The sequence below is a fragment of the Cebus imitator genome, unplaced genomic scaffold (genome assembly GCF_001604975.1).
Source record: "Cebus imitator isolate Cc_AM_T3 unplaced genomic scaffold, Cebus_imitator-1.0 Scaffold196, whole genome shotgun sequence".
NCBI lineage: Eukaryota > Metazoa > Chordata > Mammalia > Primates > Cebidae > Cebus > Cebus imitator.
Genome location: NW_016107511.1, coordinates 2,432,769 through 2,456,767, shown reverse-complemented (window position 1 = coordinate 2,456,767; position 23,999 = coordinate 2,432,769). Strand labels below are relative to the sequence as shown.

The 23,999-nt window shown below is 36.0% G+C and overlaps 1 protein-coding gene across 4 annotated transcripts in view; it reads left to right on the top strand.

The window, feature by feature from the left end:
• ERCC6L2 (ERCC excision repair 6 like 2) overlaps nt 1-23,999 on the top strand; it is a 143,567-nt gene that overhangs the window by 62,944 nt on the left and 56,624 nt on the right. For all 4 annotated transcript variants that reach the window (XM_017547197.2, XM_017547192.2, XM_017547201.2 and 1 more), the window contains 2 exons: nt 6,913-7,008; nt 20,112-20,211. In XM_017547197.2, coding sequence (XP_017402686.1) covers nt 6,913-7,008; nt 20,112-20,211 — 196 coding nt within the window. The remainder of the gene's footprint in view (nt 1-6,912; nt 7,009-20,111; nt 20,212-23,999) is intronic.

Sequence of the window (23,999 nt, the reverse complement as noted above, 5' to 3'; positions counted from 1 at the left end):
ATGAAAATATGTTGCATAGTTCCTGATATGTAGTAGATGCTCAATAAAAGTTAATTTCTTTCCATTTTTGATAGAAATTATAGGAGAAAAGATCTATCATTTTTCTTTCCCTAGATGATTAGCATCCAGTGTAAAGCATTAACTAAGTGTGAGTTATTTTGTTAATCAGTGTAGGTAGCTGATGAGGGTAGACGGCAATGCAAAGCCTCAGAGAAAAGCCTGAAAGACAGCTGGGCTTAGGAAAACAGTTGAGGAAGAGAAAGAAAATCATTGTGTTCTTGGATTTCAGTTTTGCCTTTTCTTTTTAAAAATGTAAAAATTTATCATTGTTGTCTTATAGAGTATTAAACACAGGATATGCAGATCAGACAGTTCAAAACATGGAAAGATCATAATTGTTGTTATTTAAAATCTAATAAATTATACAGGCATTAGGAATCTTCAACTCAGTATACAAACATTATATACATTCAATTTTGCCAAAAGTTACGTTTCCTTTAGAAATTTTATTTTGAAAGAAGTAGTATTCTGATATGTTTTGGTTGATGAAAACAATGAATCTAGTAAAAGCAATACGTGATTTTATATTAATAATAAAAACTTCCAAAAAAATATATCTTTAGTGACTTCTCTTCATTGCATACCTTAACCACAGGTGAAGGTAAATAAAGACAAAACTTTTGGCTTCCGTTTAAGTGGCAAAAAGACTCTGCAGCACGAATGCTAGGCACAACTTCATTCTTGGTTTTGACTTTCAGAATCATACACTAGTTGACTACAAACAACTTTCTAAGCAAACTGTGTAATTTGAACCACAGTGCTTTCATAATTATTCACTTGTAAGGATTAAGTTAAGGATTTGGGGCACTATAGTGCAAAAGTAAAAATTTCCAGATGATGTAAGTGCCCTCTAGGTAGTCCAACACCAGGAGCTATAAGCTTTGAAATGATCTGGAGAAACATCATTTTCTCTCTCTCATGATATTGTTCCAGAACACTGTTAACTTTCTCAGAAAGATGAGGATGTTTCTTTTGTTCTGTACCCCAAGAGAAAGAGATTCTAAACCACTCTTTTTAAATAAATAATGAGAATCATATTATATGCCTGTTGTTGAAATCTGCCTCTTCTGCTTTATTTTGTCTCAATCTCACACCTTTTTATTCAGCTATTGATATTTTCTTTGACCCTTAATGCACAGCAAGAAAAATAAGAGATTTTTTGCCTTTGAGGAGCAATATAATATAATAAATGCTTTATTGGAGTTTATGTGTGAAGATCCATAGGCATTTAAGAAATAGATAGATCAAAAAATCCCATAGAAGGATGGTGATGTTGTAACTGGTTCTTTAGAGATAAGATTTTATTTAAAAGAAAAGGAAAAGCAGGTTGGTAAAGGGCATTTTAGGCAGAAGGAATAGCATAGATACCAAAATGACTAGAGAACTTATGTGGCTAGTGCCTAGTATACATGGAGGCAACAGCTTGGGTGTATGACTACATGGGAGAACTTGTGAGTTATTTTAACAAAGCTCAGTTTAACAGAGAGAGTGTAAGTATGCACTCTGTGCCAGGCCCTTTAATAGACAGGTCTCTTAAAGTTTATCCCTCGGAAAGTAGAGGGGTACAGGAAGAGTTGTTCAGAAACATGTAAAAGGATAATTCGATACAGTATGGCGAATTAGGGTAGGAGGAGGCACAGCGGAGAAAGATGGAGTTCAGGCTTTGTTAGTGACGCTTGAAGGACAAGGAGAGGCTAGCCAGGCAAAGAAGCGAGCAAAGAAAGTGGCATCGAATCAATGTATGAAGGCAACTTTAAGTATTTTGGTCATTTGTGGGATAAATTTCAAGAATGGTATGATACCAGCTGCAGAGATGGTAGGCTGGTCACTGAGGCCTGTTGGTCTCTGATGGATAGGAATTAATGGGTTTTAAACAGATGAGTGGTATACTTAGTTCTGTATATTCTGTGCTTGAAATAATTTTTATGTAACGTGAGAATGGGCGTGGATGTAAGGTCTGAAGTAAGGGAGGACAATTAGAAGACCAGTGAAGTAATACATGCAAGTGCAATCTAATAACAGCTCAAAAAGGGGCAGTGGTAATAGGAATGGAGAAGGGACTTGAGAAAAACATTTCTGCGGTAAATGTGACAGGATTTGTTACTGGTTAGCTTTCAGTGGGAATGGGAAAAAAAGACTACAGTGATGATACATACATAGATGGCTTTTGGCTTTGATGAGTGATGATATGGTTGGTATCACCAGCCCAAAGAAGAAATATATGGAGAAAAAAAACTCTGGGTCCTGGGAAGTATAAGATGTAGCTCATTATAAAATAAGTATTTATGTTATTTCATCTTGTTCTCCTCCTTTTGGAGCAAGAACATATGGCATCCTGTTGCAGTCTAACTCTTGGCTGTCTCTGTATGCACTCTGACAAGCCTGAAGTATATACAGTAGCACCCCGACTGCCTGCATTGTGAACAACATGTAACGGTGGAAGTAATCTGTACTTAAGAATCCATTCTGTGTTAAATCTATATGGATGTTATTGTTAGCCACATTTTTAAACTTTTTATTCCGAGATATTTCTAGATTCACAAGTAGTTTTAGGAAATAGTACAGAATGATCCCAGGCACTTTTAACACATTTCCCCCAATGTAGCATCTTGTAAAACTGTAGTACATTATCACAACCAGAATACTGACATTGATATGGTGAAGAGCAGAACATTTCCATCAGAAGAATCCCTCATGTTGTCCTTTTATGGCCAGAGCCGCTTTCCTCTCTCCCCTTTCTCCCTGAGCCCTAGAAACCACTAATCTGCTCTCCATTTCTATAATTTAGAATAGCAGAATCAGTAATGTTACATAAATGGAATCATAAAGTATGTAACCTTTTGGGATTGCCTTTTTTCACTCAGCATAATTCCCTGTAAATTCATCCAGTTGTTGCATGTATCAGTAGTTCTTTTCTTTTTACTGCCGTTAGTATTCGTCATATGGATACTCCACATGTGTTTAAACATTTTCCTGTTGAAGGGCATCTGGGTTGTTTCCAGTTTTCAGCTATTAGAGATAAAGCTATTATGAACATTTGTGTACAGATTTTGTTTGAACATTCGTATTCATTCCTCTGATATAAATGCTAAATAGTGCAACTGCTGGATTATGTGATAGTTGCATATTTTGTTTTATAGGAAATTACTGAACTGTTTCCAAAGTGGCAATATCATTTTATATTCCCAACAGCAGTGTATGAGTGATAAGTTCTCCTGCATTTTCACTAACGTTTGCTATTGTCACTATTTTTTAAATTTTAGCCATTCTGATGGGCATGTAGAGATATGTCATTGTGGTTTTAATTTGCATTTACCTAATGTCTAATGATACTAAACATCTCTTCATGTGCTTATTGTATACAGCTGGTATTAATGCTTCTGTAAATTGTAAAATTCTCCAATGGAATCACCTGGGCCTGGAGAGTTTTTATTTCCTAAGAACTTTTAAAATACATAATTTCTTTAATGGTTGTAAGACTATTCAAGTTGTCTATTTCAGTTAGTTGAGTTCAGTGGTTTGCAGTTTTTGAGGAATTGTATTTCTTCTAACTTGGTGAATTTATAACCATAAAATTTTTATAGTATTCAGTTATCCTTTTAATAGCTGTAGGATCTGTAGTGATATCTCTTGTTTCATTCCTAATATTGGTAATTTGTGTGTTCTCTTTTTTTTAATCTTTGTCATTGCTAGTATAGCAAAGAATCAGCTTTTTTAAAATTGATTTTTCTCTTATTTTTCTGTGTTCAGTTTTATTCTGCTTTTATATTTACTGTTTCCTTTCTTCTGCTTGCTTTAAGTTTTTTGCTTCTTTTTCTAGTTTCTTATGAGGAGGACTTTCGATTATTGGGTTGAGACCTTTAGTTTTTTTCTGATATAAGCATTTAGTGTTCTCAATTTTCCTAAGCCCTACTTAGCTGCATCCCACATATTTTGATATGTTGTATTTTCATTTGTGTTACATTATTATTTATTTCTCCTTGTATTAATTTTTTTTCACTTTTTTGGGGATTTCAGATTTTGTTTGACTCAGGAGCTATTTAGATGTATGTTGTTTAATTTCCAGGTGTTTGGATTTTTTTGTTGTTGTTGTCTTCCTGAAATGTATTGCTAGCTCAATTACATTATTGTTAGAGAACATACTCAGTATAATTTCAGTTCTTTTACATTTATTGAGGTTTGTTTTATGGCCCAGGATTTGATCTAGCTTGGTGAATGTCCTATAGGAACCAGGAAAAAAAAGTGTGTATTGTGCTTTTCTAGGTGGAGTGTTGTATATATGTCATTTAGATCCTGTTAGTTGCTCATGTTCTTTTATATCCTTGCCGACTTTTCTCTCTAGGAGTTTTACCAGTTGTTGAATGTGGGGTGTTGAAATCCTCAACTATAATTATGCATTTGTCTGTTTCTCTTTTCAGCCTAATTTGACTTCATGTATCTTTTAGCTCTGTTATTTTGGTGTGTTCACCTGGCAGATTGATCTTTTTGTCTTCATTCATTGTCTCTCTTTTCTCTAGTAATTTTCTTTGTTCTGACATATATTTTGACTAATACTAATATAGCCAGTCTTTTTAAATAATTGCCTGGTGTATCTTTTGTCATCCTTTCACTCTCAACCTAGCTGTGTCATCCTGTTTAAAGTCTTTTTTTTGTGTGTGGAGAGCATATTATTTCTTCAGTCCACCCTGCCAATCTTATAATTTTAAATGGTATATTTAGGCTATTACATTGAAGGTAATTATTGATATTTTTTATTTAATTTTTATCTTTTTAGCTCCTAATTCTAGTTCCACTTTTTCTCTTATTTAGACATTGTTCTAGGATTCTATATTTGTTTATGTGTAGTGTTTTTTAATATATTGTTTTATGTAGCTTCCTGGTGGTGGCTCTGGGTATTACATTGTACATAGTAACTTCTCACAGTCTACTGGTATACACGTTTACCAGTTTGAACGAAGTATAGAAACTTTATTTATATTTAAGCTCTTTCCCTATTGATTTTTCTCTATTTTTCTCCACTTTAAAAATATAATTATCTTAGGTATTTCCTATAATCCCCTAAGCACCATATCAGATGGTGTTACAGTTTTCCTTTAACCATGAAATGTAATTTATGAAACTCATGAGAAATAAAATAGTATTTATATTCATTCCTATTTTAACTTATTCTGATCTTCCTCTTTCCTTTTTTGTAGTTCCATGCCTTATTCTGCCTTTTTTTTTTCTTTTATGAACTTTCTAGCCGCCATTCCTTTAGGTTAAGTCAGCTGGTAACAGATGCTCTTAGTTTTCTTTAGTCTGAAAATATCATAATTTCCCTTTCCTTTCTGAAGCATATTTTCACTGAGTATAGAATTTTGGGTTGGCAGTTCCTTTGTTTCAGCACTTGAAAGGTGTGCCACTTTCTTCTGACCTCCATGGTTTCTGATTTTTCTCTCTGCTGTTCAGATTGGTAAATGATATTGATTCTCATCATGCTTACTGATTCTGTCTTCTGTCTTCTCCGCTGTACTGCTGAGCCCATTTGGCAAGTTTTGTATTTCAGCTATTTTTCAGTTCCAGGATTTTCATTTTGCTCTTTATATCCTTTCTTTTTTTTGGATGAGACTCAATTTTTTGTTTGTTTCAAGCATGTTTGTAATTGCTTGTTGAAACATCTTTAAGATGGCTGTGTTAAAATTCTTGTCAGCTAATACCAACATCTGATTCATCTGTCTTTTCTTATTCAAGCTGTAATTTTCCTGGTTCTTGGTATTACTGGTTTTTTATTGTATTATTGTTTCTTGTACATTTTGAGTATGTTATAAGACTCTGCATCTGATTTAAATCTTCCACTTTAGTACACCTTTTCTGACACCGTGCCAGCCAAGCAGGGGTGGAAAGCTAGGTTCCGTATTTGGCTTCTGCCGATAGCCTGAGAGGGAAGTGCTTTACTGCTCCTCCCTCCTGGTATCCCCTGACACAATGGAGAGAGACCCAGTTATCACTGGGCAGAAAATGAAAGCTCCAGCTCCTCACTCAGTCTTCTCTGATACCACCCCAGCAGGAATCAGTGGTAGTGTCTCTTGGTAGCCAGGCAAGGGTAGAAGTTTAGTATCCTCATTCAGCCTTTGCTGACTAAGGTAGGGATGGGGCCGCCGATTGTTCCTGGGTGTTTGGCAGGAGCACGGTGGTTATTGCCTTACGTTTTTCTCTTTCAAGCCTATACCTTTCCTGGTTCTTTGACTAAAAGGAAAAGACTCTTCTTGGGGAATTTGTTTTTTTTTTTTGGTCTGTGGCTTTTGGCGTTTCCAACAGCTTGGGATATGTTAAGAACCCAGCCTATGGTATCTTAAGCAAAAAAGCAAGCCAGGGAACTCATTGTCATGCCATTTCTTAGGCCTTGTAATCCCTAGCCTGCCTATCTTCTCTGTGCCTTTCAGAGTTTTATGTTTATTTTCTATGTAATGTCCAGAATTTTAGCTGCACTTAGTAGAAGAATAAGATGTACATCTATTCATGGATTGAGTTTTTAAATGTATTTATTACTTTAGCTAGAATGTACTAACAGTTTTTAAAAATTATGTCAGGAAAATCTTACAGAAGTAGTATTTGAGTGTCAAGAAAAGCAAAAACCAGCACAACCTATTGACATGGGCTCTAATGGCCAGGTTTTTAGGGATTTTCTAGAGTGGTAGAAGTAAAATTGTACCTTAGATATTTTATTTGTGGCATTTTGTATTTTAATCACCACCTTACTTTGATGAAATTAATGCCATACTGTACTGTTTTGGCTATAGAAACCTGGCGCAGTTGAGTTACAGCACAATAATTAGTTTTTGCTGTTCTAATGTACTTTTCTCTTTCCTCCAGGGCTGGTGGACTAGGCCTCAATTTTGTTGGTGCCAATGTTGTTGTATTATTTGATCCTACTTGGAATCCGGCCAATGATCTTCAAGCCATAGACAGGTATGATACTGACAACATTTAAAGTAATCTCCAAATACTTTTAATCTAAAAATACTCTTGAACTTTTAAGGTTGCTTATACTATGACTATGATTAGAGGAAAGGGGAAAACTTGTAAAAACATACGTTTAAGATAATCCTGACCTTCTCAATCCAAATAGCAGGCCAAAAATAGCCATTTATTTTTCATCCATCTCAGAATCCCATTAATATGACAGAAATGACCTTCAGAAGAAAGAATAAATTCCTAATACTGTGGGAAAATAGCATATTTCTGTACTAGTAGATCAGAAGTTTTGAGAAACTCCTGGAAGATAAAAAGCAAGTAGAATCTATCATCAGGACATCAGCAGAGAAATACTACAATCCTAAGTCTGCAGAAAAGAATACAGAAATTTCAAGCATGGGGTTTGTGCTACGGTATGTGGATGCAGACATAGTGCATCCATCTGGGAAATTGTTAATGTGCTGACTCTAATACAGATTCCCCTCCCACACTCTACTCTACAGAGGGGTTGGCCATAACAGGTACTCTTTGATTAAAGCTGAAAGAATACTTTTACGAATTTTATAAATAAATGGGGAATTGGACTGCAGAAAGGTTCCTAGAATGGGTGTTGGAACCAGATTATAAAGCTACAGCCAAGCCTGAAGGACTTCCAGATCTCCCCAGGACATGAAAAGAGGCAATAGACCTGTTACCTGCATGGAAACACAGACCAGCTTTCCAGGGATTCACTTAGTCATCATTTTAATTCTGAATGGGAAATGAAGAATTACGAAACATTTTAATAAAATTAGCCTAGCAGGAAAGCAAAAGGGCAAAGATGAAAAACAGACATTTAAGGGAATAAAATTAGGATGCCAAGGGAAAATAGTACATAAAAAAACCAATTAGTTCTTAGAAATTAAAACTATTGCCAAAATAAGGTAACTCAGTAGAAGGTCTGGAAAAAAAAGGAGAGGGCTAAAGGTAGTAATTGATATGGAAGATAAAAGGAATGAATATTTTTAAACATAAAAAGTCAAGAAACAAATAGATGTGAAATACGAGTAAAGAGAAATTGAGGAAAAATCCCAGAAATCATCATATGTCTATTCCAGAAATAATGAACATAGAGACTGGAGGACAGGGGAGATAATTGATGACAGGACTGGAGAAATTTTTATTAATTTTGAAGGGATACTTAGTATGAAGCAGGAATAGTGACTGAGAGGGAGAGAAAACATACATGTTAGTAATATTTCTAAGTTTCAAAGATAAAGAGAAGGGCTAAAAGGTTCCAGAGTGAGAAACAGGGAGAGAATGATTTGTAAAAACTGCAACAAAAAGGAAACGACACGTTATCAACAAAGAAATGAGAATCAGACTCAATTCAGCAGATCAGACTTTGAAGAACACACATTTCATCAGCATTATAGGATTCTAGGTGACAACAGACTTGTCAAGGTGAAAACATTTATATGGCTATAAGTGAAAGAAAATTATTTTGACTTGCATTTATAATCTGTGGCTAAAATTTTAAGTCTAAAAAATTACTGATAGTATGACTGAGAGGTTTTCATGCAGTTATAAAGAAAGGACTCCCTAAAATATGAAGGGATGGTATGAAAAAATTAGTAACAGTCAAGCTAAAATTTCACGTAGTTTTGATAAAATGTCAGAATAAGGGTAAAGGAGGAGTAAAATTGTGTTAGATTTTTTTTCCCCCTCAGGAAAGGACCAGGATATCCTGGTCAGTTCTCAAATTGTGTGCCAAAAAATGTTTTTAAATACTAACAAAAAATTTAGGGGCAACTACTAAAAGAGTGAGTTATAATAGTTACCTGGTACAATTTCCAAAAACACAGATGCTCACACTCCACCCTGCAGGCATTCTGATTAAATAGATGTACAATGGGACTCAACATTTTACATTTTAAAAAACACCGCGGTTGTAGATCAGAGGATGCTATCAACAGAGTAAAAAGGCAGCCTACAGAATGGGAGAAAATATTTGCAAATCACATATCTGATAAAGTATTAATGAAAAAATGCTCATCAACATGGGTCATTAGAGAAATGCAAATCAAAACTGCATTGAGATACCATCTCACGCCAGTTTGAATGGCGATCAAAAAATCTGGAGACAACAGATGCTGGAGAGGTTGTGGAGAAATAGGAACACTTTTACACTGTTGGTGGGAGTGTAAATTAGTTCAGTCATTGTGGATGACAGTGTGGCGATTCCTCAAGGACATAGAAATAGAAAACTTAATGCCATTGAAATGTACTCTTAAAAATAGCTAAAATGGTAAATCATGTGATGTTTTACCGCAGTGACTTTTAAAAACCACCCAAGGTGATTACGATACAATTGGTTCTCAACTCCACTTTGAGAAACACTGGGGATATCAAGTGTAAAACTTCCAAAAGAAATAAGAGCACCAAGAAAACATAATTATCTTAGTACGTGATAGGAAATGCATAGTTGTGTTGGGGAAGATAGAGGAAACTCAGAAAGCATGACAAATGGTGTCAGAAGTAAATTCAGATGTAAATATGAATATGTTAAAACTGTTTTTTGTTTTGTTTTGTTTGTTGAGACAAAGTCTCTGTCTGTCGCCCAGGCTGGAGTGCAGTGGCATGATCTTGGCTCGCTGCAACCTCTGCCTCCCAGGTTCAAGCGATTCTCATGCCTCAGCCTCCTGAGTAGCTAGGATTACAGGTGCCCGCCACCACACCTGGCTAATTTTTGTATTTCAGTAGAGATGAGATTTCACTATGTTAGCCAGGCTGGTCTCAAACTCCTGACCTCAGGTGATGCACCTGCCTTGGCCTCCCAGAGTGCTGGGATTACAGGCAAGCCACCACACCTGGCGAAAACTCTTTTTAGAATGAAGGAAAAAAGAAAAATCAGAAAGATGGTAACAAAATTAAGAATGGATGGCAATGTTAATATCAAACAAATTATTAACAGAATTCAAGACAAAAGGCATTAAGCAAAACAAAGAGGGCCGCAATCCACCAGGAAGTTATAAAAGTCGCTACATAAGAAAGCCAAAACACTCATACATGATGAGAAACAGATCCACAATTATGATGAGAAACTCCATCTATTAAAAAATAATAAATTAACTAGGCTAAATAAGTATGTAAATTATTTGAATAAAAGTTATCTACCATAATTTAGTAACTATATATACAGACACACCTGATTTTATTGTGCTTCGAAGATAATTGTGTTATTTACAAATTGAAGGTTTGTAGACATCCTGAGTCATGCAAGTCTTCCTGCACCATTGTTTCAACAGCATATGTTGAAACATAATTCTCACGTTATTTCAGATTCTTTATTATCACATCTGAGATGGTGATCTGTGATCACTGATCTTTGAAGTTACTATTGTACTTGTTTTGGGGCACCATGAACCATGCCCCTATAAGACAATGAACTTAATTGGTAAATGTTGTGTGTGTTCTGACTGCTCCCCTTATTTGTCATTCCCCTGTCTCATTCCCTCTCCTTGGGCTTCCCTCTTCCCTGAGGCACAGTATTTAAATTACGCCAATTAATAACCCTACAATAGCCTTTAGGTGGTCAAGTGAAAGGAAGAGTTGCGTGTTTCTCACTTTACATCAAAAGCTAAAAATGATTAAGCTTAGTGAGAAGGGCATGTTGAAAGCCAAGACAAGGCAAAAGCTAGGCTTCTTGTACCTAACAGTTAGCCAAGCTGTGAATGAAAAGGAAAAGTTCTTGAAGGAAATTAAAAGTGCTACTCTGGTGAACACATGAATGACAAGAGCACCAAACAGCTTTATTGCTGATACTAAGAAAGTTGTAGTGGTCTGGATCAAAGATCAAGCCGGCCACAGCATTCCATTAAGCCACAGCCTAATCCAGAGCAAGGCTCTAACACTCTTCAGTTATTTGAAGGCTGAGAGATGCAAGGAAGTAACAGAAGAAAAGTGCGAAGCTGCAGGGATTGGTTCTTGATGTTTAAGGAAAGCAGCCACCTCCTTAACATGAAAGTGCAAGGTGAAGCAGCAAGTGCTGATGTAGAAGCTGCAGCAAGTTACCCAGAAGATCTAGCTAAGATCGTTGTTGAAGGTACCTACATTAAACAGCAGACTTTCAATGTGAACAAAACAGCCTTGTATTGGAAGAAGATGTCATTGAGGACTGTAGTCACTAAAGAGGAGAGGTCAGTACCTGGCTTGAAAAGATAGGCTGACTCTCTTGTTAGAGACTAATACAGCTGATGACTAAGTTGAAGCCAGTACTTTACCATTCTGAAAATCTTAGGGCTTTTAAAAGTTATGCTAAATCTTCTCTGCCTGTGCTTTATAAATGGAAAAACAAAGCCTGGATGACACCATATCTCTTTACTGGATGGTTTACTGAATATTTTAATCCCACGGTTGAGACTTACTGCTCAGAAGAAAAGATTTCTTTCTAAATATTACTGCTTATTGACAATGCCCCTGGTCACCCAAATGTTCTGATGGAGATATACAATGAGATTAGTGTTGTTTATGCAGTAGCACAGCATCCATTCTGCAACCCCTGGATCAAGTTGTACTTTTGACTTTCAACTCTTACTGTTTAAGAAATATATTTTGTAAATCCATAGCTGTCATATATAGTGATTTCTCTGATGGATCTGGGCAAAGTCTGTTGAAAACCTTCTGGAAAGGATTCACCCTTCTAGATGCCATTTAAGAACATTTGTGATTCATGAGAAGACGTCAAAATATTAAACAGGTGTTTGGAAGAGGTTGAATTCCAACTCTCACGGATGACTTTGAGGAGTTCAACTTTAGTAGAGGAAGTAATTCCAAATGTGGTGGAAATAGCAAGAGAACTAGAATTAGAAACAAAGCCTGAAGATGTGACTAAATTGTTGCAACCTCATGATAAAACTTTAATGGGGTTGGGCGCAGTGGCTCACACTTTGGGAGGCCAAGGCAGGTGGATTACTTGAGGTCAGGAGTTTGAGACCAGCCTGGCCAACATGGTCAAACCCCGTCTCTACTAAAAATACTAAAATTAGCCAGGCAGGATGGTGTGTGCCTGTGGTCGGTCCCAGCTACTCAAAAGGCTGAGGCAGGAGAATCACTTGAACCCAAGAGATGGAGGTTGCAGTGAGCAGAGATCACTCCACTGCACTTCAGCCTGTGGGACAGAGCAAGACTCCGTCTGAGAAAAAACAAAACAAAACAAAAACAAACTTTAATGCGTGAGGAATTGTTTCTTAGGAATGAACAAAGGAAGTAGAGTCTTGAGAATGGACTCACTTCTGGTGAAGATGCTGTGAACATTGTTGAAATAACAACAAAAGATTTAAAATATTACATAAACTTAGTTGATAAAGCAGTGGCAGGGTTTGAGAAGACTGACTCCAGATTTGAAGGAAGTTCTGCAGTGGATAAAATACTGTCAAACAGCATCACATGCTACAGAGGAATCTTTCAAGAAAGGAAGAATCAATTGATGTGACAGACTTCATTGTTGTCTTATTTTAAGAAATTGTCACATCCACCCCAGCTCTCAGCAACCACCACTCTAATCAGTCATTACCCATCAATGCAGAGATGAGACCCTCTGCCAGCAAAAAAAAAAAAAAAAAGAAAAATTACAAATTACTGAAGGCTTAGATGCTTTTTGGCATTTTTAAAGTAACGTTTCTAATTATTTTTAATTTTATGTGCATTTTTTGTAACATTTCTAATTATTTTTAATTTTATGTACATTTTTTAAAGATGTAATGCTATTCACACTTACTAGACCAGAGTATAATCTAAACATAACATTTATATGCACTGGAAAATAAAATTTATGTGACTTACTTTCTTGCAATATTCTCTTTATTAGTGTGGTCTAGAACCAAACCTGCAGTATCTCCAAGGTATGTCTGTGACTATAACAACAGAGAATAACCAGTGTTTTCCGTGATCGTAAATGTTAATAGAAAATCACAAAAGGTTGATTCTATGACTTCAAAATACCCCCGCAATTCTAGAAAATAACAAACATGTAGCCAATGAATTCTAGCCATATAGAAATTTTGAAACATATTTTTAAATAGCTCTTATTAGGAAATCAAAGAGTGATGTAAGCAAGATTGTGTACTGTGAAACTCCTGATACTTGTTGCCACATAGAAACATTAGCAAAACAACTAGAGACAACTAAAGTAATTTTATTGGAGCTCTTTTAAACCTATCAGATATCTATGGCAACTAAGCAAACTCTGTCAAGAAGAAGCCACATTCAAAGCTATAGGAAATTGTGTAGTGTTTTGTTCACTCTTCTCTACTGCAGTGCAGCTGGGAAGAAATGGCCAGTTCCCTCTCTCAGTGTGAAAGGAGTAGTGGAGAACTCTTGTGCAATCTTCTAATTTGCCTGGAAGCTGCCTGAAGGACTGGTTTCTGTCTTGCCTGACTCAACACTAAGATGATGAATGGTGGCATAGTTGGATCAGACTGGTAGAAGCTGTGAAAGGCAGTGGCATTCTTTATGCTGTTTGAAAGCTGCAATGCAACTGTACATCTTTGGACATCTTGAGCAAGAGATTATGGGTAGAGGAACACAACAGAATATCTAGGGCCTTGAAAAGAAGCTAAAGTAAGACTTTCTGGAAAATTAAGACATGTAAAAGCTGTTGTGTATGCAGGAGAAATCTGGAAACACACACAGACACATACCTAAGCAGAATGTATACCCAGAAATGATCTGAAAAGACTTTAAGCCTTCACTGTATCCTGTTCCCAAGGCTCAAGACACACCCTGTTAATTAGTGTAGGTCTTGCATACCAGTTTGCAAATACTGGGAGAGTTGGCTGTCTTTTAAAATGGTAGTTTTCAACAAAAGACCATAAGACATTAAAAAAACAAACAAACATGAAAATACAGCTCTTCAGAGTAACGAAATAAATCTCCAGAAACTGTCCCTGAAACAAAACAGGCATTGAACTTACTAGACAAAGGCTTTAAAACAAGTATCTTAAATACTCCGAGAGTAAAAGTAAAACACAGAGAAACAACTAGTGAGAAAAGGATATATGAGCAAGATAAGAATATCAACAAAGAGATAGAAATTATTAAAAAAAAAACAGTGGAAATTTTGTAGTCAATAAGCACAATAACCAAAACGAAAAATCAACAAGGTTTGGAAAAAAAAAAAAAAAAATGAGAGAGAACCAAACAAATTCTGGACATGAAATTCGACTTTGGAATTGAAAAATTCACAACAGCAGACCAAAATAGGAAGAAAGAATATGCAAACTTGAAGATAGGCTATTTGAGATTATTGAGTCTGAGGAGCAAAAACAAAAGAAAGTGAACATTTGGGACACTATGGAATGGACCTATATGTACATTAAGGAGGCTCAGAAGAAAGAAAAGGACAAAAGAGTAGATGAAGGAATAGTCAAAAGTTCTCCAGCTTTGAGGGAAAATACAGATACACAAATACAAGAAGGTCAGCCGAATCTAAATAGTATAAACCCCAAAGAGAGCCGCACTGTGACACATCATAATCAAACCGTCCACAGTCAAAGAGAGCATCTTGAAAGCAGCAAGAGAAAAGCAACATGTCATGTACAAGAAATTTCCAATAAGATTATCAGTGGATTTATCAGCAGAAACCTTGTAATCCAGAAGGCAGTGGGATGATATATTTAATGTATTGCAGGGGGAAAAAAATGTCAACTGAGCAACAAAGAAAAAGCATTTACCAAGAATTTTATATTGGGCAAAACTTCCCTCAAAAATGAGGATAAGTTAGGTATTTGCAGACAGACCAAACCTTGAGGGAATTCATTACCAGTACACCTGCCCTGTGAGAAAACCTAAAGGGAGACCTTCAAGATGAAATGGAAGGATACTAGACAGTAACTCAAAGTCACACAAAAAGAGAAAGATCTCCAGTTAAGGCAAATACATGGACAAATATAAATACCAGTATTATTGTAATTTTGGCTTGTAACTCTGCTTTTTTATTTTCTGTAGGATTTAAAAGACACATGCATAAAATAATTATAAATCTGTGTCAATGAGTACATGTTATATAAAGATGTAATTTATGACATTGTTATCACTGAAAGATAGATTGATTTAAGGTTGTTATAACTTTAAAATATTATATGTAATCCCTATGGTAACCACAACAAAAATATCTAAAGTATATGTAAAAGGAAATGAGAAAGGAATAAAAATATGTCACTAAAAACATAAATTCAACACAAAGAAAGGCAGTAATGGAGAAATTTAGGGGCAAAATAGTTATAAGACATATAGAAAAAAAATAAAGTTGCAAAAGTCAGTTCTTCCCTATTCTTAATTATTTCAAATATAAACGGATCAAATTCCCTAATTAAAAGGTGTAGATTGGCAGAACAGATTTTAAAAACAGTGTTCAACTATATGCTATCCATAAGAGACTCACTTTAGATCCAAGAATATATACAGGTTGAAAATAAAAGCATGGAAAAAGATATTTCATGCAAATAGTAACCAAAAGAGAGTAGGGGTGATTGTATTAATATCAGACAAAATAGACTTCAAGTCAACAACTGTTAGAAGAGAAAAAAAGAAATTATCCAGTGGTAAAAAGTGGATTCTCCAAGGAGATTTACATAAATTCATTAATTCAACAAACAGAGCTCCAAAGTGTATGAAACAAACATTGACAGAATTGAAGGGAGAAGCACCTCTACAATAATAATGGGAGACTTCAATACCTGACTTTCATAATGTGTAAAACATTCAGACAGAAGATGAATAAGTAAAGAGAGGATGTGAACAACACTATAAACAAATTGGACCTAACAGAGATATGTAGAATTCTCCTTCCAACAACAGCAGAATATATATTTTTCTCAAGTATACAATGAACACTCTCCAGGATAGATCATATGTTTAGGCCACAAAACAAATTTTTAATAAATTTTAAAAGATTGAAATCATTCATTTTTTTCTAATCACAGTGCAATGAAACTAGAAATCAACAGCAGGTGAAAAATTGAAAAATTCACAAATATGTGTAAATTAAACAACACATGCTTAATTAAAGGGTTGAAGAAGAATTCACAAGGGAAGTTAGAAAATAGCTTGAAACAAATGAAAACACACACCGAAACTTACAGGATGCAGCCATAGTCATGCTAAGAGGGAAACTTATAGCTATAAATGCTTACGTTGAAAAAGAAGGAGGATCTAAATGAACAATTTACTTTCCACCTTAAGAAACTAGGAAACGGAAAAACCCCCAGAGCTAGCCAGAGGAAGGAAATAACAAATGTAAGAACAGAGATAAGTAAAACAAATAATAGAAAAACAAGAGGAAATCAATGAAACCAAGAGTTGGTCCTTTGAAAAGATCAAGAAAATGGTGGATAAATCTTTAGCTGGATTGACTAAGAGAAAAGAAAGAAGCCTCAAAAAATTAACATCAAAAATGAAAGAGGGGACATTGCTACTGATTTTACAGGAATAAAAAGGAGTATAAGGGCACTATGAACATTTGTATACCAACAAATTGAATAGTCTAGGTGAAATGGACAAATTCCTAGAAGTATACAACCTAGAACGAATGAATCATGAAGACAGAAAACATGAATACTGTGTAAGGAGATTGAATCAGTAATCAAAAACCTGCCAACAAAGCTCAGGACTGTGTGGCTTTACTGATGAATTCTACCAAACATTTAAAGAATTTACACCAGCCATTCTCAAATGCTTCCAAAAAACTGAAGAGGAAGAAACACATTCCAATTAATTCTATAAAGCCAGCATGACCCCAATACCAAAATCAAAAACTTTACAAGAAAGAAAACTACAGACCAATAATCCTTTTGAATGTTAATGCAGAAATACTCAGTAAAATGCCAGCAAGCTAAATTCAGCAGCATATTGAAAGGAGGATACACCAAGTAGGATTTATTCCTGGAATGCAAGAATAGTTCAACATCCTACAAAAATCAATGCAATACGCCACATTAACAAATGAAGGAATAAAGACACATAATCATTTCACCGATGCAGGAAAAGCATTTGACAAAATTCAACATCTTTTTATGACAAAAACTCAACACATTAAAAGGAAACATGCTGGACACAGTGGCTTATGCTTATAATCCTAGCACCTTGGGAGCCAGGGGCAGGTGGATCACTTGAGGTCAGGAGTTCAAGGCCGGCCTGGCCAACATGGCAAAACTCTATCTCTACAAAAAAAATACAAAAATTAGCCAGGCGTGGTGGTGCGCGCCTGTACTCCCAGCTGCTTGGGTGGCTGAGGCACAATGATCACTTAAGCCAGGGATGTGGAGGTTTGTAGTGAGCTGAGATCGTGCCACTGCACTCCAGCCTGGGCAACAGAGTGACTCCATTCCAAAAGAAAAAACAAGAAAGAAAGAAACTACTTCAACATAAGATCATTTATGAAAAACCCAGAGCTAACATTATGCTCAGCGGTGTCATGATTGAACTGTTTTTCCTCTAATATCAGCTACAAAGAATGGATACCTGTTTTTGCCAGCAAAGGACAAAGATACTTTCATATTGTACCTAGAGTCATCAAATTCAGAGACAGAAAATAGAATGGAAGTTGCTAGTAGCTGGGGACTGGGGAATGAGGAGTTATTGTTTAATGAGTAGAGGGTTTCAGTTTGGAAAGAGTCCGTAACTATATAGATGTTATAGTTGCGTAACAGTGTAGATATACCTAATATGACTTACCTGTACACTTTAAAGTGGTTAAAATGGTTAAATATTTTAGGTATATTTTGCCACAATAAGAGGAAATCAAGAGAAAAACTTGCTATTTAGAAATAACAATAAAATTACTCTGAATCAATATTTCAATTCTGATGCTAATTCCGATTTTTAAATTTATTTATTAAGAAAGACTGAAAGTAAAAAAAAATGGTATAATTTAGAAAACTAGCACAAAGTAAATTTATTAAGATAAAAACAATATAAATTTTAACTCATTCATTGAAAAGAGTAGGCATTTTTGAAAAGTCTAATCTGAGGGAAAAAGGCAAATACATAGAAACGCTTAAGAAGTAGAAAGGCCATCTAACCAATAACTATTTATTTGCAATACTTAATATTTTATGTACCACCTTGTTCAAATACATTTGGAAGAATAAGGACAAAGGAATAATGGCTACACTTATTGTTTATGGTAAGGCAGGAACTCTGATTTTTGGTGCTTTCCATGGATTATCTCATTTAATAGTCAGGATATCCTTATGTGATAGGCACTATTGTGCCCATTTTACACATGAGAGAGCTGAGGCACAGTGCACTTAAACAACTTGCTCAAGGTCACAGCCAGTAAGTGGCAGGGTCAGGATCTGAATCCATGTCGTCTTACTGCAAAGCTTACACTTTTAATCAGCCTCTCCTCACAGACAGATGTCAAGGACATTGGTTAAAATGAAAACCACAGAAATATCTTCTCCCTGTTTTTGGTCTTAGGACATTTGCTATATTTTGTACTTTTTCATTAGGTCATTGAGACATACTGTCTTATTTATCCCAGTATTCCTCAAATCACAATGTACTGTGCTTTGGTATTCACTGAAAGTTAGTTCACAATAAAACTGAATGAATAGCGTTCCTCTTCCTCTCCCTCTCTTTCCACTGACTCTGACAGCAGTAACTAAGAATAGAAATGAAGCTAATGACCTACCTATTGTATAACAGTTCTTCAACACTTGTCTGCACATGGTGAAAGACTCATCACTTAGAAATCCTTGCTTTATGGACCAAGAAATGATGAAGCATAGGTGCATAGTAACACTCATCTAAAATTTTTGTCTGTAAAGATTAAAGGATATGTATCCTATCCTAATGGAATCTCTGCCATTCTCTGAACAACTGGCTTGAGCATACATCCAAAGGACATTTTCTTAGATCCATTTCTGATTTTCTTTAGAACCCAAACACTGTAGGAGAGAAAGGGATGCTGAGCCCCTCCTCTGCCTCCAGGTTGCAGAATGGAGGTGAGAATGCAGTACCTTACCCATGGCGGTGTTGTGTCACAGGAGCCTCCTTTTCCTGCTGGAGGTGTGAGTAAGATTTGCAGGATCCAAGATGTCCTCTAATAAAAGTCCTTTATGAGGAGGAATGGGTAAAGGAGGCAGAGAAAATCAAATACAACATATGGGTGACCTTACAAGTTTGAAGATAAATTTCCCCCAAATTGTAACATTTTCAAGCTTGTAGGCAGTATGGCCTTGCCTCAGTTCCCCTCAACAACTGTAACAGGCATTCGGTGCTCATACAGAGAATACTATAAAGCCTCCCATATGAGAGAAGCTGTGGGGAATGGACCCACAGTTAAACCACTGTGATGAATCAGGTTAGAAATTTAATTAGCACTATGGTCTGTATGGAAACACCTTGGATGCCAGTCAACTGAGTGATTCAGTCAGATTTGCTGAATTGAAATCTCTGTGGATAGGACTGTAAACCAGCATTTCCATAGACTTCACAGTTGATTATTTTTTGCTAGGTGATTTTTTTTTTTACTTTTCAACAGTTTTAGTAAAGTATAATTGACAGGCAATAAACTGTACATACTTCAAGTGTACAATTGATAAGTTTTGGCTTATGTACCTGTGAAATCATCACCACAATTAACATAATAAACATACTCATTACCCCTGAATTTTCCTTCAGCCCCTTTGTGACCCACCCCTCCCATTCTTCCCCATCCCTTTATCGCCAAGTAACCACTAGTCTGCTTTCTGGCACTATGGATTAGTTAGCATTTTGGGGAGTTTTATATAAATGAAATCTTTGGGGAATAATCTATAAGCTTAAAGCTGTCATAAAAGAAAAACCTGAATGTAGGAAAAGTTTTTAGATGGTGGAAGGTGATGTTTATAACAGAAATGAAGTTGATATTTCTATGTTTTCTAGCATATTTTTCTCTTTAATTTTCTATACAAATTTGAATTTTTTGATTATTACTAAATGTTTAAACATAAAATGTTTCTCTTTAAATTAATTAAAATTTTGACAATTTTCCATTTTTATGTCCCAAAGCTACTTCTTGAACCCAAAGTTGTTTCACTTGATTTTTGTTTGTATTTTAAATCTTTTTACAGAGCATATAGGATTGGACAGTGTAGAGATGTGAAAGTGCTTAGGCTGATCTCCTTGGGAACTGTGGAGGAAATCATGTATTTACGACAGGTATACAAGCAGGTAAGTATGTTTCCCTTCTTCTGTTTCAGAGGTCAGCGTTTATCTGTTTTCAAAAATTAAGAACAAATTTGTGTAAAATGAAAGTTTTAAATTTTATTATATCATATGGACTTTAATAAGATTATAAAAATACCCTTGAATACACTCATATGAAACAGATTATTAGATACATTGAATTTTTGAGCTGAAAGTTTTCTAGAGCAGTACCTCTTAAACTTTAGTGTACATGTGAATTACCTAGGGATCTTGTTAAAATACTGATTCTTATTTAGTAGGTCTAAGGTGGAGCCCATGATTTGGAATTTTTAACTAGCTCCCAAGAGTCCAAGTAAAACCAATCAGCAGCTCACAATTTGAGTAGCAAGGTCACAGCTCCCCGGACTACAGGCCAAGATGGAATGGTTTGCTACAAATGGGCTACAGGTGCACTGAGACGTTAGTCCCACAGCGTTCTGGACAGCAAGAGTACCTAAGCCAGTGCATTAGTTCATTCTCATGCTGCCATAAAGAACTGCCCAAGACTAGGTAATTTATAAAGGAAAGAGGTTTGACTCACAGTTCACATGGCTGGGGAGGCCTCTGGAAACTTACAGTGGAGGGGGAAGGAAACATGCCCTTCTATATGTGATGCCAGGAAGGATAAGTACTGAGCAAAAAGGGAAAGGCCACTTATAAAACCGTCAGATCTCGTGAGAACTCACTATGATGAGAACAGCAGCATGGGTATAACTGCCCCCATGATTCAGTTACCTCCCACCGGGTCCCTCCCACAACACATGGGGATTATGGGAACTGTAATTCAAGATGAGATTTGGTTAGGGACACAGCAAAACAGTATCTGCTAGGTTCCAGCCTTGAGTACTTCTTCTTTTTACACCAGGTAGATATTCATATGTTACCATTTTCTATATGTGCCCTGACATGAAGATTAGGGAGCACTACCTTAGAGATACATACGGTACATGATGAAACTGGGACCCCAGAGATGCCCCAGTAAATCACATTATAGGAACAGAACTTAAGTGTGCTAACTACTTTGCTGGTACTTTTAGTGTTTGTCTAAAATTGCATTAATATGCTTGGCATATCAATTACTACTTTTACGCCTCTAAACAAACAATATTCATTTAATTTACAACTGGATACTTGAGACAATCTGGAATAAGGTCCAAGTGTAATTGTAAATGTTGAATTTGAATTGCTTCCTGTATGTTCAGTTGGCATCTATAGCAAACATCTGCCACATGTGTTGGTAGTTAACCTAAGAATGATCCAATCTTAAATTTATGCTATTTTCTTCATTCTAAAAATAGAATTGTACACAGCAGTTTTTGTTTAGTCTTAAAGCTTTCAGCTTTATAATATACTGTGCATCTTTTTTTTTTTTTTGGTATGGCACAACTACTTGAAAATTATTTTTTTTCTGACCTATTTAATTAACCTTGGGAAAAAGTGGGATGTTATTCATCTTAGGAGCTGTTCTTTTGAGTACTGTCTTAGATGTCTTACAAGTAAGAGTCTTTCCTCAATCATGTAGTAATTTTTTTCAGTCCATTACTATATACATTTTCTTTTTACCTATTCATCTGACTCCAAAATAAAATGTGTTGTTATAAAATAGATACTCTATAGTAGTATAGAATAAAACAGGCTTCAGAAGATGAGGTAATTTAAGAACTTTGTATGACACAAAGAAGATGGCAATCCTGTAAGGAAAAGGCATTAAATATGGTTTAAAGATAGTTTGGAATTTAAACCAAGGGTACAAATGGCGCACACCTTCTAGCCTCCCAGGTTGGCCTTCAGTCTTTTGGAGGGGGAAAATCCAAAAATGATGTTCTCAAAAAAAAACTAAAACTGTTAGAAAGCAAGACAATTGTAAGGAGTCCTAAAAGACAAAAGGAAGTTGGGATCAGATTGAAGGAAGAAGCCAAGCTAAACTCAGTCAGAAGAAGACTTCTGAAAAGGCAGGTGCAGCCTCTGGATGTTCCAAGCCTAGAGTCAGCAGATACTAAAAAAGACAGGAACCTTGGGGTAGGGGCGGAGCCCTCTTTGTGTCACTGATGGTATAACAAGATGGTTTAGCCCTTACAATCTTACCTTACTTGGACCAAATTACAACCGGCAGAAGTGTCAAGTGAGAATAATAAGTAGAAGTACCAGAAGCAAAGAAGCAAGACAGAGCTCCAAATTTTTCTAATCTTCAGAAGAAAGTCCCTCCTATTGCCCAGAAGACTAATTACTTGCACCTTCCACCTTATTTCAAATAAGCACGGCAGTAGACAGAGATAAGCATGTGAAATATTTAAAGGCAGATGAATAGCCTAGCCAAAAATAATTACCTAACATTTTAAGAAAATAAATACTTTGAAAAAGGCACTATAGCAGGCTGAATACTGGCCCTCAAAAATATAAATTTTGAATCCCTGAAAATTGTAAATCGTACTTTATATGGAAAAAGGATCTTTGCAGATGTGATTACATTACAGGTCTTGAGATTTGGGGATTATCTTGGATTATCCACAAGTGTCCTTACATGAAAGAGCCAGAGGGTGATTTGACACAGACAGAAGAGGAGAAGACAGTGTAACCACAGAGGCATTGATTGGAGTGATGTGCCAGGAGCTAAGGAATGCTGGCAGCCAGCACAAGGTGGAAGAGGCAAGAAGTAAATTCTTTCCTAGAGCCTCCAGAAGGAATGTGGTTCTGCCAACACCTTGATTTCAGTTCAGTGATACTGATTTCAGATTTTTGGCTCCCAGAACTCTGAAAGGCTTAAATGACCCTCCCACCTCAGCATCCCGAGTAGCTGGAACTATAGGTGCATGCATCACACCCAGCTAATTTTTTATTTTTACTATTGTAGAGACAGTTTTACTATGTCACCCAGGCTGGTTGAAACTGAGTTGTTAATTCAGAACTCTTCCACAAAGACAGATTCTAGCCCAGATGACGTCAGTGGTCAATTCTGTCAAACACTTAATACTTTTGAAAACAGAGAAAGAGGGAACACTTCCAGCTTACTTCACCAAGGTGGAAGAATTCCGATACCAAAACTTGACAAAGACATTACAAGAAGAGAAAATGACAGATGAATATCTCTCATGAACATAAATATGAAAATCTTCAGCCAAGCATCCGTTTTGAGTCAATTACCCCCTTTCCCCTCAAAAGATAGGTTGAAGTCCTAACCTCTGGTACATGTGAATGTGATTTTTTAAAAAATATCTATTTTATTGCCTTTTAGGTTTTGGGGTACATGTGAAGAACATGCAAGATTGTTGCATAGGTACATACATGGTTTGCTGCCTTCCTCCCCATCACCTATATCTGGCATAATGTGATCTTATTTGTAAGTAGGGTCTTTGCAGATGAGTTTAAGATGAGGCCACATTGGATGAGAGTGGGCCCTAATCCATTGACTTATATCTGTATAAGAAGGGGGAAATCTGGATACAGATGGACACAGGAAGAATGCCATGGTGTGACAATGGAGGCAGAGATTGGAGTGATGCTGCCATGAGCCAAAGAATGCCACGGATTGCCAGAAACTGCCAGAACCAAGAAAGAGGCAAGGAAGGATTATTCCCTAGAATCTTCAGACAGGGCATGGCCCTATGGACACCTTGATTTCAGATTTAGCCTCCACAACTATGAGAAAATATATTCCTATTGTTTTAAGACATCCAATTTGTAGTACTTTGTTATGGCAGAATTGGGAAACTAGTATAGCCTCTAAGGGAAATACAGAGAATTGTAAATTTGACTGTTTTTTTTTTTTTTTTTTT